Source organism: Oncorhynchus kisutch, linkage group LG1 (genome assembly GCF_002021735.2).
Source record: "Oncorhynchus kisutch isolate 150728-3 linkage group LG1, Okis_V2, whole genome shotgun sequence".
NCBI lineage: Eukaryota > Metazoa > Chordata > Actinopteri > Salmoniformes > Salmonidae > Oncorhynchus > Oncorhynchus kisutch.
This window is the reverse complement of record NC_034174.2, coordinates 67,311,668-67,325,119: the sequence shown is the minus strand read 5'-3', so window position 1 is coordinate 67,325,119 and position 13,452 is coordinate 67,311,668. Positions and strand designations below refer to the sequence as shown.

The window sequence follows — 13,452 nt, the reverse complement described above, 5'->3', positions numbered from 1 at the left end:
ACTATGAGCGAGTGTTTCTCATATCCACGTTTCTCTGGTCTGTGACTAAAGACATTTCTAAGTCACAGACCCATGGAGGATTTACTGAGCCATCTGCATCCATAACACAGTGGGGGGAAAGGTGATGTGTGGAGGACAGACTGGAGGAGGTCTAGAGAGAAAGAGAGAGAGGAATGTCACAGCTCCTTTTTTCCTGGAGGGCCGACTGTCTTCTTCCCAGATTGCACCTGGCCCCTCCAGGGCCCCTCTTGGTGAATGCGCCTCTCATCACTCCACACTTGTCGACAGATGGCTGTAGAACAGATATCTTAATCTGGACCTCTTGCTGTTAGGTCTGTTCAAAGGACCAACCAACCAGAGCTTAGCATACATAGCTTTCTAGAGTTCTAGTACTTGGGTCCTGTTCTGGAACTGTCAGGGTGTTCTTAAAACACCCATGGACTATAATTTAACTCTAAGACAAAGGTGTGTTTGTCGGAGCACGGGTGTGATAAGTGAGAAATGTGGTTGTCCCCTGGCTGAGGGAACATTGACTCGAGCCAGCCAGGCAGTCTGTGCTCGGAGGGAGGGAGGGAGGGAGGGAGGGAGGGAGGGAGGGAGGGAGGGAGGGAGGGAGGGAGGGAGGGAGGGAGGGAGCTGAAGGACCTGTCTGCACTGCTATCATAAATTAGGCCACAAGAGGAAGGAGTCCTGTGGGCCCAGGGTTCTCATAGCCAGGACCTCTTTCTCCTCGTTCTCCTTCTCTCTCTCCTCTTTCTGTCGTCTTTTACATTCTCTTTTTCCTCTACCACTGCCCCAATGTCATTCTCTTTCTCATTATCAACTTCATTATCAAATTCTTTCTCCCCCTCATACTTATCTAGAGGGCTGGTGACTATACAGCTACATATACAATGGGTCTGTCTCTGTGTGTGTTCTTGTGTTAATCCCCTGTTTGTAATAGGTGGAGGAAAGTGTTAGCCAGAGAAACATTTAAAAACCAGCCTGGTTAAGGGAGACCCACCACCACGTGAATCAGTATACCCACAGACTGTGGTGGTCACACAGCAGCACCCTCTTCTCCCCCGCCCCTCCCTAAGAGGGATGAAATGGAATTTAATTTCCTGTGCTGCGATTTCACATAAATAACACTCCTTTTTCATTTTGTGGACTTGACATAATCGATCATTCAAACATGTGTTGGACCCTTTCTAGACTCCAGCAAATTGTCATGGAGAGTTTGTTAAATAGTCTGACTTGCTGAGGGAGCTGAGATGGATTAAATTACTTGTAGTGGAAGGTGTAACCTTTATTTAAGATAATTGCTGCAGATGTCAAGATAAATGGGCGTCCTTGACCTGTCTTTGGCGCAACACTCCCATCTTGTGGCAGAGTGTGGAATAGCACATGGCATTTAACTTGATATGCACACCCTGATACACAAAATATATGCTACGTGGCTATTGTATTGTATATTATTTGAGTAACTGTAAACAGAAAACACTTACTGTTTATCCCATAGAAAGCAATTTCATTGTCTTTACTGTCTTTTTGCAGTTGAGAACATTGCACACTGTGAGTTTGCCCACCTGCGAGACCTTCTCATCAGGTGAATATTAACTGGGTTATAAGTGATGGTGATACTGTGTGTTTGACCAGTGTTTTTGATGACGCTTGATGTTTCTCTGGGTAATGTCGATGTTTCTCTCACTAAATCTTCATCTGTGTTTCCTCTCTGTAAGGACCCACATGCAGAACATCAAGGACATCACCAGTAGCATCCACTACGAGGTGTACCGTGTCCGCAGGCTAAATGAGACCAACGGCCAGCCCAACGCCCAGCCACCCAACACACTGGTCAACCCACAGCAGGCCAACGGGGTGGCAGCACAGCACCAAGTCCTGACCCATGAGATGTAGATGTCTGACCATCTGCAGACAAATACACACACACACACACACACACATATATATCTTTAATGGCTGGCAACTGTGGCACACCACATGCAAACACACCACGTGACACACACACATCCATCCTAACTGGCTGACATGGACTGTACACACTCCAAAGAGGATTCCAATATCAAGTATATAATGATTCATACATGATCAACTGCCAAGGTCAGAGCTGTTGGGTAAACAGTACAAGATGTCCCCTAGGGAGATGGGATGCCACAGTATTATAGCATAGAGATGTGTACAGACCAGCTATTGAAGTATAGCACATCAATTATTTCAACTATAAATAACTGGTCGGAATGACCTGTTCTACGTTTGGGTTGTGTTGTCTAGATATTGGAGATATTAGGAGGTAGGGTTTAGGTTCTTTGTATATTTTTGGACACATCTGCACTGCCCCGAAAAGCAGCAATGCAGTGTGGAGCAGCTTTGAAATCCCTTTTGTCTTTTTCCATTGCGTTTTCATATGTTTCAGACCTCTTGCCAAACCATCCTGTCTATGCCAATGTCGTATCTTGTTAAACGTATCATGTTCATTCATACAGTGCATTTTCCATTTACTGTTGTGTTCTAATATTATTGTATTGTTGTCTGGATGGAGGGAACAGACATCCCTATGCTCTCCGAACTTTCTCTAAACCAAATAAATGTCCTTTCTGTTTTAAAGAGAAGCGAAATATATAGAATTGATTTATAAATAGATATTTATGCTTGTTATGTATTCCCGTTATAATTGAGTTAGATATTCATATAGCCTACCAGTCGACCTACACACTCCCGTTGTTCTCCGAGAGGATGGAAAATCTAGAGAGATCCGCTTTGGTTGTATTTTTCTTGCAATCATGCATTGTCTCCTGTGTATTTATAGAGAATTCTATGAATCTAGATTTACATAGTCTTTTTGGACATGATACAGAATAGGACTACAGGTAGGTTGAATATGTAGCCTACATACACCGCTTGTAATAATACTTAGTAACCTGACAGTTTTGTATTCCCGGTGTAGTCAATGTTTAACTCCCTTATCTTCCCTACTAAACATTTATTCCAAAAAGTCATACATGTGCCATTCAGCCAAACACAATTGTTCACTCTGCCAAAAACTCATGGACAGAGGTCAAAACCAAGAGTACTATTCATTCAGCAATGTAGCTTACGTAACATAAACTATTACAAAAGGTAATACAATGTTTACTGTTGTATAGTTATTGTGTAATTTGTTATAGTATGATGAGAGTATGGTTTATCTTTGATAAGCTATGTCAAATAAATAAAGATTGATATTTTTATTGTTCACAATTGTCTTGATTGCCAATCCATTTCACCTGTGCGGGTGACTCCTCTCTTAACCAATCACGGAAAAGGATACCCTTTATGTAGTGTTTGTGTTTTAGTGTCATAAAGTGTCTTTGCAAAGTCATAAAGTTATTTCAAACCATCTGTGGCTGAATTGAGGTAAATACAGTGTGTATTGGAGGGTTTTTTACATCAAATTAGGGTCCTCTGCATGAGCTAAATTTACTGGTCTGTATTAGTCAGGTGATTGGATCTTCAGATGCCAATGTTTTTTCATGTCTACAAGCTCATGGCCAAGGGCTCATAGACCAGCGTTTCCCAAACTCAGTCCTTGTGACTCTAAGGGGTACATGTTTTGGTTTTTACCTTAGCACTACACAGCTGATTCAAATAATGAACTCGTCATCAAGCTTTGATTATTTTAATCAGCTGTGTGGTGCTAGGGCATAAACCAAAACGTGTACCCCTTAGTCACAAGGACTGAGTTTGGGAAACGTTCCCATAGACAGTTGAACGTTCAGGGCTGGGAATACACTAAGTGTGTTCTTGGAGAACACAGATGTCACATAACCCAGCAGATGGCACAGGGGAAGCTGACTGGCACTGTTGTGGTATCCAGGGGTGGGATGGGTATAGATTGAACTTTAATATCATCATTAGTGCCTATTTGTATCCTGTCTCTCAGTTTTCAGCGAGGCTGCCTGAAGGGGTTCTCAAACCTCTCCTCGGGGACGCCCAGCTGCCCCACAGCTGGCACACCTGATTCAACTTGTTGACTATTCATCAAGCCCTTGACTGGGTAAATCAGGTGAGTTCGTTCAGGGCAACAAGAAAATGGTAAAATGTCTGGGGGATCCTGAGGAGAGGTTTGAGAACCACTGCAGTTGGATGTTACTCCACCTCCTAGTGACACACACAACACACATTGCAGCCAGCTACACACACTCCACTTTACAGCTTCCCATCATTGTTCACCAAATGTTCTTCTGGGGAATGCAACAGTCTGAATCCAAACAAAATGAATGGCTATTGTAAGGCATGACGGGTTGAATATATATCTTCAGATTGATGCGACGCTAGGGAGCGGATGTGTTTTGTAAACTGCTCTGTGTGATTTACTGTTCTCTGCAGGTTGTTGGCTTTGTTTGATCCCTCGGGGATCTGGAATCTTCCATTTTAGCAGGTTGTTGACTCGGTTTCAACCCTCTGGGATCTGGAATCTTCCATTTTAGCAGGTTGTTGACTCGGTTTGCAGATCCCTAAGGGATCAATCTTCAATTTTAGTAGGTGAAAGAGGGTGTCAGTCATTTCATTCAATGTTTTGTGTTGGAGTATGAGTGTTTAATCCTGTGGCTAAAGTTGGACTCTTCTTAGACATGGTTGTGGGTGAGTGGCATTTAATATGCACGTAGACACACACACTCCAGTTTGTTTTTCGAGAACTAGCATGGAACCCCATTGGGGAACCATTACCCCGAGTGCCCCTGAGATTGGTACACACTACACGTAGTGGCATGCATCCTTCAGTAGATATAAGAATGCTGTCAGGCAAAGAGAGATGGTGGAGTAATGATGCCCATAAATTTTTGACAAGCTCTAGCAGACTCTCATTAAGAGAACATCAACAGCTCAAAAGGGCCAATTAAAAGCCACCACCAAATATGTGCCTTAAACACACACAGAATAGGGACTCATAAACCCAGTGTCTTACAACATTGCCTTTTTAAAAATTGTGCATGCGCTTCTTGTGTGGGTGTGTAGGCGCCCGCATATGTGTATGACCGGGATCATCAACTAGATTCAGCCTTAGGCCAATTATACTTTTTTTGGGTGGATGGTCGGGGGGGCAGAACATTATTACAAATAATTTGTCGACTGCAAACTGACCGCAAGAAGCCCAAACGGATATAATATTTGACTAAAACGTTAGAATTTCAAACCTTGCTTACGTTTGTATACGATTGCATGTATCTATTTTACAGTATTATTTGTGGGACTACTTCGTAAAACATTTCCTGAATTAAAACCACTTGGAGCTGATTTGCTGGTGTTTTTAGTCTTATGTCCAACAAACTTGGGAGGCCAAATAAAATCCCCAGTTGGGGCACTCCCTTTGTTGTATGAGTTAAGTGTGTCCCCGTGGAGAGCCCTAGGCTAGGGAACGGTTAGGGAACAGCTAGGGAACGGTTAGGGAACGGCGTTACGTCTGAGTAACTACTCATTATTGTTATTTTGTTACTATTTCCTTTTTTTTATTGAGCAAATGTTTCTTTTTAACTCTGCGTTTTTGAGAAAGGGGTCATAAGTAAGCGTTTCACAGTGTTGTATTCGGCGCAAGTAACAAATACAATTTGAAGAAGTAGGGTTTCAGACGTTTTCGGAAGATGGGCAGGCCCTCTGCTTTCCTGACGTTAGGTGGAAGCTCGTTCCACCATTGGGGTGCCAGGACAGAGAAGAGCTGGGAACGACAGATTGTTGTCCATGGTCACGCCAAGGTTCTTTGAACTCTGCGAGGGGGACCCCATGGCGTCAACAGTGATGGAGAGCTCTTGGATCTGGCAGGCCTTCCCTGCCGGGGGAAGAGCAGCTCCTTCTTGTTGAGCTTGAGGTGGTGGGCTGACTTCCAAGCTGAGATGTCTGCCAGGCACTCAGAGATGCATGTTGCCACCTGTCAGAAGGGGTGGGAAGGAGAAAAGTAGTTGATAGGTGCAACTGTGAGGATATGATGGAGCCAAGTGATTTGGTGTTTAGAGGAGAGGGCCTAGAACTGAGCCCTGGGGGACACCGGTAGTGAGCGCATGTGGTGCAGACATGTGGTGCAGACACAGATCCTCTCCACGACCTGCCAGGTAGGATGCAATCCAAGAGTGTGCAGAGCCTGAGCAAGCAGATGGATCTAGGAGGATGAGAACACACTGAGAAGTGATTGACGCTACAAAGAGCATGTTGAAAAACCTTGAGTGTTCCTTCCCAGCTTAGACATCACTCAGTGTTTTAAGTTTCAAGTTTTAATGTCAGGTGTGTGTGTGGAGTTGGTATAAATGTGTGAGTGTGTAGAGTCAGTGAAAAAATAGGGTCAATTCATTCTGTTGGTTAAAGCCTGGGGATAGAAGCTGTTTATGAGCCTGTTGGTGTCAGACTTGATGCACCGGTACTGCTAGCCATGTATTTATGTTTGTGTGGTGATGCTGGTAGAGAAGAGAGACTGCCCACACATGCACGTACACACACATATAGTGTGTTTGTATAAGAGCCCTGCGGGATTGTGTTTTGTATATATACTATATGTTATAGTGGTTCTGAGGAGATCCTTAACCATTACAAACAGTGATTGGGGAATGTTTAAAATAAGGGTGGCATCTCATGACACCAAGTCAATGAAGACCTATCTGGGCAAGGTCAAAAGGTATTCATTTCTCTCATTGCTATCATGTATGAACTAGGAAGATTGTGTGTGTATGTGCGTGTCCGTCCGTCCAGAGCTATAGCTAACTAACCCCTGGTTGCAAGATCGAATCGCTGAGCTGACAAGGTAAAAATATGTCGTTCTGCCCCTGAACAAGGCAGTTAACCCACTGTTCCTAGGCTGTCATTGAAAATAAGAATTTGCTCTTAACTGACTTGCCTAGTTAAATAAAGGTAAAATAAAAAAAGATATCATTCGCACTTATGGACTGCCCTCTTTATTCAAACCACAGGTTTTCAAAAGTTTTCAAGTCCAGAGACCGAGACGGCCATTTAAAAATGTTGATTTGTGGCCAATTTAACCATTTCTAAGTGGATTTTGATGTGTGCTTGGGGTTATAGACATACAGGACGAGCCAGTTGTGGCCAAGTTTCAGCCTCCTGGCAGAGGCAACCAGCCTTTTGGCTAAAATGTCCTGGTACTTGGTGAAGTTCACTATGCTGTTGCCCTTAACAAGGGCCCCAGGACCAGTGGAAGCAAAATGGCCCAAACATGTATGTTGATGCATTGCTATGTTTTCATTTATAAAGCCTTTTACAAAAAGCCTCACTGTACCTAACACCGTTACTAAACTTTAGGCATATGAGTTACAACACTCAGTCTCGGGGATGGCTAACTCTGGAAAATCCTTAGCTCTCTACTGAGTTTTCTTACACCTTATTTCTGGAACAATCTTCTAAATGTTCTTCCATTTGATGTTTTTCCTCCTCTAGGGCAAGTCAGAAAGCCGATTGAGGACATTTTTACAGATGAATGTGTTTATTTTTTTTATGACCTGGTTTCATTCTTGCATTTCGTCTTTATATTGATGATTATTTTCTGCCATTTCTGTAATTCAGGGCTCATCTGTAAAAAAAAAGAAGCCTTGGTCTCAGTATGACTCCCTGATCAAATACAGGTTCAAAACATTTCACCACTATATTTTAAAGTAGGTATGGGATTCATTTCTGTTCATGCATTCTCATTTCGATGCCAAACCCACAACTGGCGTGCGTGGCCAAAGAGCTCTATTTTCATGTCATTTGACTTAAGCACCTGTTCTACTCAATGCCAATGTTGTTTTGAAAATTCTAGTTTAACTCCATGCAAACTCTGTTTACATGTGTTGGATGAGAGGAAAATATACTGTAGCTCTTTGGCCTATGAACAACAATGGTGAGGGAGTCCTATTCTTATACTCTTCTACATGATAAATGTGACTTAAATGTCAAAGACGCACACGGGTTCTCTTTCAATTATTTGTTTCGACATAAGTAGCTTGAAGGACTAATCAGACCTGTCAAGTGGAGAATGAGGGAGCCCTCATACCAGAGAGCCACTCACCTTCCCTCTTCTCCTTCTCACCTCTCTTCCTCACAGAAGAGTTCTACTTGGCTCTCCTGAGCACGACTTGATACTTTTTCCTGTTTAACTGTTCATGTGCCGTTAACCCTGCACTTGGTGGCGTAACCTTATTAGCTCACGTCTTTTGTGTTGGGTGACATTTTCGAGTAATAATTTGCTTCAGTGCCTTTCTGCCTTTGTCTTCCTTTTGTAACTAGCATCACACGACTAACTGCAGAGACTTGGCTAGCTTAGCTGCCATGCTTAGGTAACCTGGCTAGCTCGCTGCAAGGCTAGCTATCCTACGACTAGCTTTTCTACTTGGAAGGGTAGAATTACTAGTTTGTTCTCTGTTAGTTTGACCCTTCATCGGCATTGATTAGACCGGCCATCCTAGCGTCACTGCTTATTGGTCAAGAGCCACGCTTTTGTTTGTTGCAAGACCAGCATAGCACAAAGTTAGCCAAAGGAAGCTAACTAGCTAGGCTACTAACCCTCGTGGCGAATGCTAGCTACATTCACATTGTTAAAGGATTAGCTTTTCTGGACAGCACTGTCTTAACTAGCTAGGCTACTAACCCAAGTGGTGAACGCTAGTTACGTTTCACTTTTTCAGCTGTTTTTTGGAGCCATGGAACCTGCTAGCTTAGCTGGGCATTGATGGCGGATGAGATATTCACTCATTGATGTCAGCAAACGGGCAGCATATTGAGTGGCCTGAACCCATGGGGGGTGGCATCAGCAAGGGACTGGTACGACAGGAGTAGAACTTCCCTCTAGGACCATCCCAGGAAAACAACTCCTCTCAGCGTGCATGGCTGAAGCCAAATGCAATTTTGAAAACCTTTTGAGTTTTCTGAGTCTGCACAACTCTGCCAGGACCTAGGATCAAGAGAGACACTCAAGTGTTTTAGTACTATGTCTCTTGACACAATGATGAAAATAATCATGGCCTCTAAACCTTCAAGCTGCATACTGGACCCTATTCCAACTAAACTACTGAAAGAGCTGCTTCCTGTGCTTGGCCCTCCTATGTTGAACATAATAAACTTCTCTCTATCCACCAGATGTGTACCAAACTCACTAAAAGCGGCAGTAATAAAGCCTCTCTTGAAAAAGCCAAACCTTGACCCAGAAAATATAAAAAACTATCGGCCTATATCGAATCTTCCATTCCTCTCAAACATTTTAGAAAAAGCTGTTGCACAGCAACTTGCTGCCTTCCTGAAGACAAACAATGTATACGAAATGCTTCAGTCTGGTTTTAGACCCCATCATATCACTGAGACTGCACTTCTGAAGGTGGTAAATGACCTTTTAATGGCGTCAGACCGAGGCTCTGCATCTGTTCTCGTGGTCCTAGACCTCAGTGCTGCTTTTGATACCATCGATCACCACATTTCTTTTGGAGAGATTGGAAACCCAAATTGGTCTACACGGACAAGTTCTGGCCTGGTTTAGATCTTATCTGTCGGAAAGATATCAGTTTGTCTCTATGAATGGTTTATCCTCTGACAAATCAGCTGTAGATTTCGGTGTTCCTCAAGGTTCCTTTCTAGGACCACTATTGTTTTCACAATATATTTTACCTCTTGGATGTCATTCGAAAATATAACATTAACTTTCACTGCTATAAGGATGACACAAAGCTGTACATTTCAATGAAACATGGTGAAGCCCCAACACTGCCCTCGCTAGAAGCCTGTGTTTCAGACATAAGGAAGTGGATGGCTGCAAACTTTCTACTTTTAAACAAAACAGAGATGCTTGTTCTAGGTTCCAAGAAACAAAGAGATCTTCTGTTGAATCTGACAATTATTCTTGATGGTTGTACAGTCGTTTAAAAAAAACTGTGAAGGACCTCGGTGTTACTCTGGACCCTGATCTCCCTTTTTACGAACATATCAAGACTGTTTCAAGGACAGCTTTTTTCCATCTCCGTAACATTGCAAAAATCAGAAACTTTCTGTCCAAAAATGATGCAGAAAAATGTATCCATGCTTTTGTTACTTCTAGGTTAGACTACTTCAGTTGGTGCTAAATATGGCTGCTAGAATGACTAGAACTAAAAATGTGATCATATTACTCCAGTGCTAGCCTCCCTACACTGGCTTCCTGATTTCAAGGTTTTACTGCTAACCTACAAAGCATTACATGGGCTTGCTCCTACCTATCTTTCTGATTTGGTCCTGCCGTACATACGTACGCTACGGTCACAAAACGCAGGCCTCCTAATTGTCCCTAGAATTTCTAAGCAAACAGCTGGAGGCAGGGCTTTCTCCTATAGAGCTCCATTTTTATGGAATGGTCTGCCTACCCATGTGAGAGACGTAGACTCGGTCTCAACCTTTAAGTCTTTACTGAAGACTCATCTCTTCAGTGGGTCATATGATTGAGTGTAGTCTGGCCCAGGAGTGTGAAGGTGAACGGAAAGGCTCTGGAGCAACGAACAGCCCTTGATGTCTCTGCCTGGCCGGTTCCCCTCTCTCCACTGGGATTCTAACCCTATTACAGGGGCTGAGTCACTGGCTTACTGGTGCTCTTTCATGCCGTCCCTAGGATGGGTGCGTCACTTGAGTGGGTTGAGTCACTGACGTGATCTTCCTGTCTGGGTAGGTGCCCCCCCTTGGGTTGTGCCGTGGCGGAGATCTTTGTGTGCTATACTCGGCCTTGTCTCAGGATGGTAAGTTGGTGGTTGAAGATATCCCTCTAGTGGTGTGGGGGCTGTGCTTTGGCAAAGTGGGTGGGGTTTCCTGTGGGGTTATATCCTTCCTGTTTGGCCCTGTCCGGGGGTATCATCGGATGGGGCCACAGTGTCCTGTCTCAGCCTCCAGTATTTATGCTGCAGTAGTTTGTGTCGGGGGGCTAGGGTCAGTCTGTTATATCTGGAGTACTTCTCCTGTCTTATCCGGTGTCCTATGTGAATTTAAGTATGCTCTCTCTAATTCTCTCTTTCTTTCTTTCTCTTGGAGGACCTGAGCCCCAGGACCATGCCTCAGGACCACCTGGCATGATGACTCCTTGCTGTCCCCAGTCCACCTGGCCGTGCTGCTGCTCCAGTTTCAACTGTTCTGCCTGCAGCCACCGGACGTGCTACCTGTCCCAGACCTGCTGTTTTCAACTCTCTAGAGACAGCAGGAGCGGTAGAGATACTCTTAATGATTGGCTATGAAAAGCCAACTGACATTTACTCCTGAGGCGCTGACTTGTTGCACCCTCGACAACTACTGTGATTATTATTTCTTGACCATGCTGGTCATTTATGAACATCTTGGCCATGTTCTGTTATAATCTCCACCCGGCACAGCCAGAAGAGGACTGGCCACCTCTCATAGCCTGGTTCCTCTCTAGGTTTCTTCCTAGGTTTTGGCCTTTCTAGGGAGTTTTTCCTAGCCACCGTGCTTCTTCACCTGCATTGCTTGCTGTTTGGGGTTTTGGGCTGGGTTTCTGTACAGCACTTTGAGATATCAGCTGATGTAAGACGGGCTATATAAATACATTTGATTTGACTAGCAATGTCCAAACCAGACTTTTGGCCAAAATGAACGTCAAGGACAATCCACCGGTGGTTGAGCGGTCACTGACCAACCACTTCAACCCCAGTACCTTGTCAAAGATGTACACTTCTCTCCCTGTTAAGACGAACCGCTTCTCCGCATCTATCTACTAAACTGTGTAAGTGTTTGCTGCACATTCTTCACGGGTGTTGAACGTTACATCCCTACTACTGGTTTTCCAGGCCGATTTGATGCTGGAGATGCATAATCTCCTATCGATTGGTAATCCAAATCTTTGGGAAGAGATCGGTGTCTTCATAGACGACACTTCCAAGCCTCCAGGTTGTGCCATGAGCCTTGCAGTGGTAGGGGAGAGAGGCCTGTGGCTAACGGACAAGGAGAAAGCACATTTCCTTCACGTTCCTGTCGGGCTGAAAGGACTGTTTGGACCACCTGTCGCCATCATTTGGCAGAAATGCGAACTCTGTAGATCTGGGAATCGTGGTTACCTGGCCAACCCCTCCAGAAGGCAAGGCTTCGTGCCAGAGAGAGGGAAACCTTCTGCGAGAAGCCCCCAGCCACACATTGGTCTTCGACCCCACAGTTCGGATCCCCTAATGGGCTGACAGTGGGGAAAACGTTCCTTCCCTGCAGCCGCGTTGATGTCCGGCTCATTTGATTCCCCTGCAGTGAATGGGCACCCAACCTAGGGGTACACGGCAGAGAGGGGCAACCAACAGTTCACCCCACTATGAGGGAGGGGCACATCTGTACTCCTAAAACCCTTCCCTTTGTGCAGCGACCCATTTTTATACATTCACTCTTTATTTCCTCAGTAAAAAAAGCCTCTGCTGTATCCAGGCATCCACATACACAGGTTGAAAATACAATGAAAAGGAGATTCGATTCGTGCCTCGCATATTCCCTTAAATAGATAGACATTTCCTTAAAAAAACAGCAATATTACTGTTTGTCCCTCGCCATGTAAAATAACATGTTGTAACACTTCCTCAAAATAGTTAGAATTAATCAAAGATAAGTCACGAAATATGTCGTTCATTTTGAAGTTTTTGCAGAGGTTTTAAGATGTTTGCAAGTGACAAAATGTGCATGGCAACTAGTCTGTCGTTGAATGACAAACACTTAATTGAAGAATCCCTACTGTTGACCAATCACCAACGAAGGGGCGTAGACTTCGGCTACCAAACTTTGGCTTGCCTCAAGAGAAATGGTTGTGTGCTCGAACATGCCAGGAAAAACCTCGTTCCTACAGTGCCTCTCCCTGTTACACAGGGGTGCTCGGTCATGTTCGAGACGTGCCTCCGAGTGCTGGGTTTGATGGCATCCACCATCTCAGTAGTACCACTCGGCCTACTGAGGGTTTTGCCTGTTGTCTGTCAATCGCCGGATAGAGATGACATCCGCATGTCTCTCAGCTCCCAGTCACTGGAAGAGCCCCTCCATCTTCGTTTCTGCCACTCCTAGTGTTGCCAACTCCGCAGTAAGGAAAGTAGCTATTTGCTGTCCTAGAAGTCGCTAAATGACATCATCACATAATTTGCATAATTGGCCATGTGCATGTAATTGTGATGGATGCTTATAGGAGAGAGGAATAACGTCATGGGAGAGACAAAAAGTGAGTAAAAACATATCCTAAATATGCTTAGAACTACAAATGAACTGTCGATTCTTGTTTGTTTTTTTTATCTCACAATTCCAACCCTCCTTTATCCGGGCTCTTTGAGAAGAGTAAGAACGATACATGCTTTCACGTCAGAGTCTCCAATAACACCAGAAAAAGTCGCTAGATTTGTTGCTAGTCACTTTTTTGAAAATGTGTTGCTAGAGGAGTCTGAATTCTCGCTAAATATAGCAACAAAGTCGCTAAGTTGGCAACACTGGGCACTCCCCTAAAGGTCGTGGAAACGA

At 44.2% G+C, this 13,452-nt stretch overlaps 1 protein-coding gene across 7 annotated transcripts in view; it reads left to right on the top strand.

Moving 5' to 3' along the window:
* The window catches only part of LOC109888635 (septin-9), a 103,069-nt gene that overhangs the window by 80,721 nt on the left and 8,896 nt on the right, over positions 1-13,452 (top strand). For 6 of the 7 annotated variants that reach the window (XM_031831055.1, XM_031831062.1, XM_031831041.1 and 3 more), the window contains 2 exons: positions 1,537-1,588; positions 1,722-3,235. In XM_031831055.1, the coding sequence (XP_031686915.1) occupies positions 1,537-1,588; positions 1,722-1,899 (230 nt within the window). In that variant the 3' untranslated portion in view covers positions 1,900-3,235. Of the gene's footprint in view, positions 1-1,536; positions 1,589-1,721; positions 3,236-13,452 lie in introns of those variants that run through there. The other variant, XM_031831047.1, reaches the window with a different exon arrangement.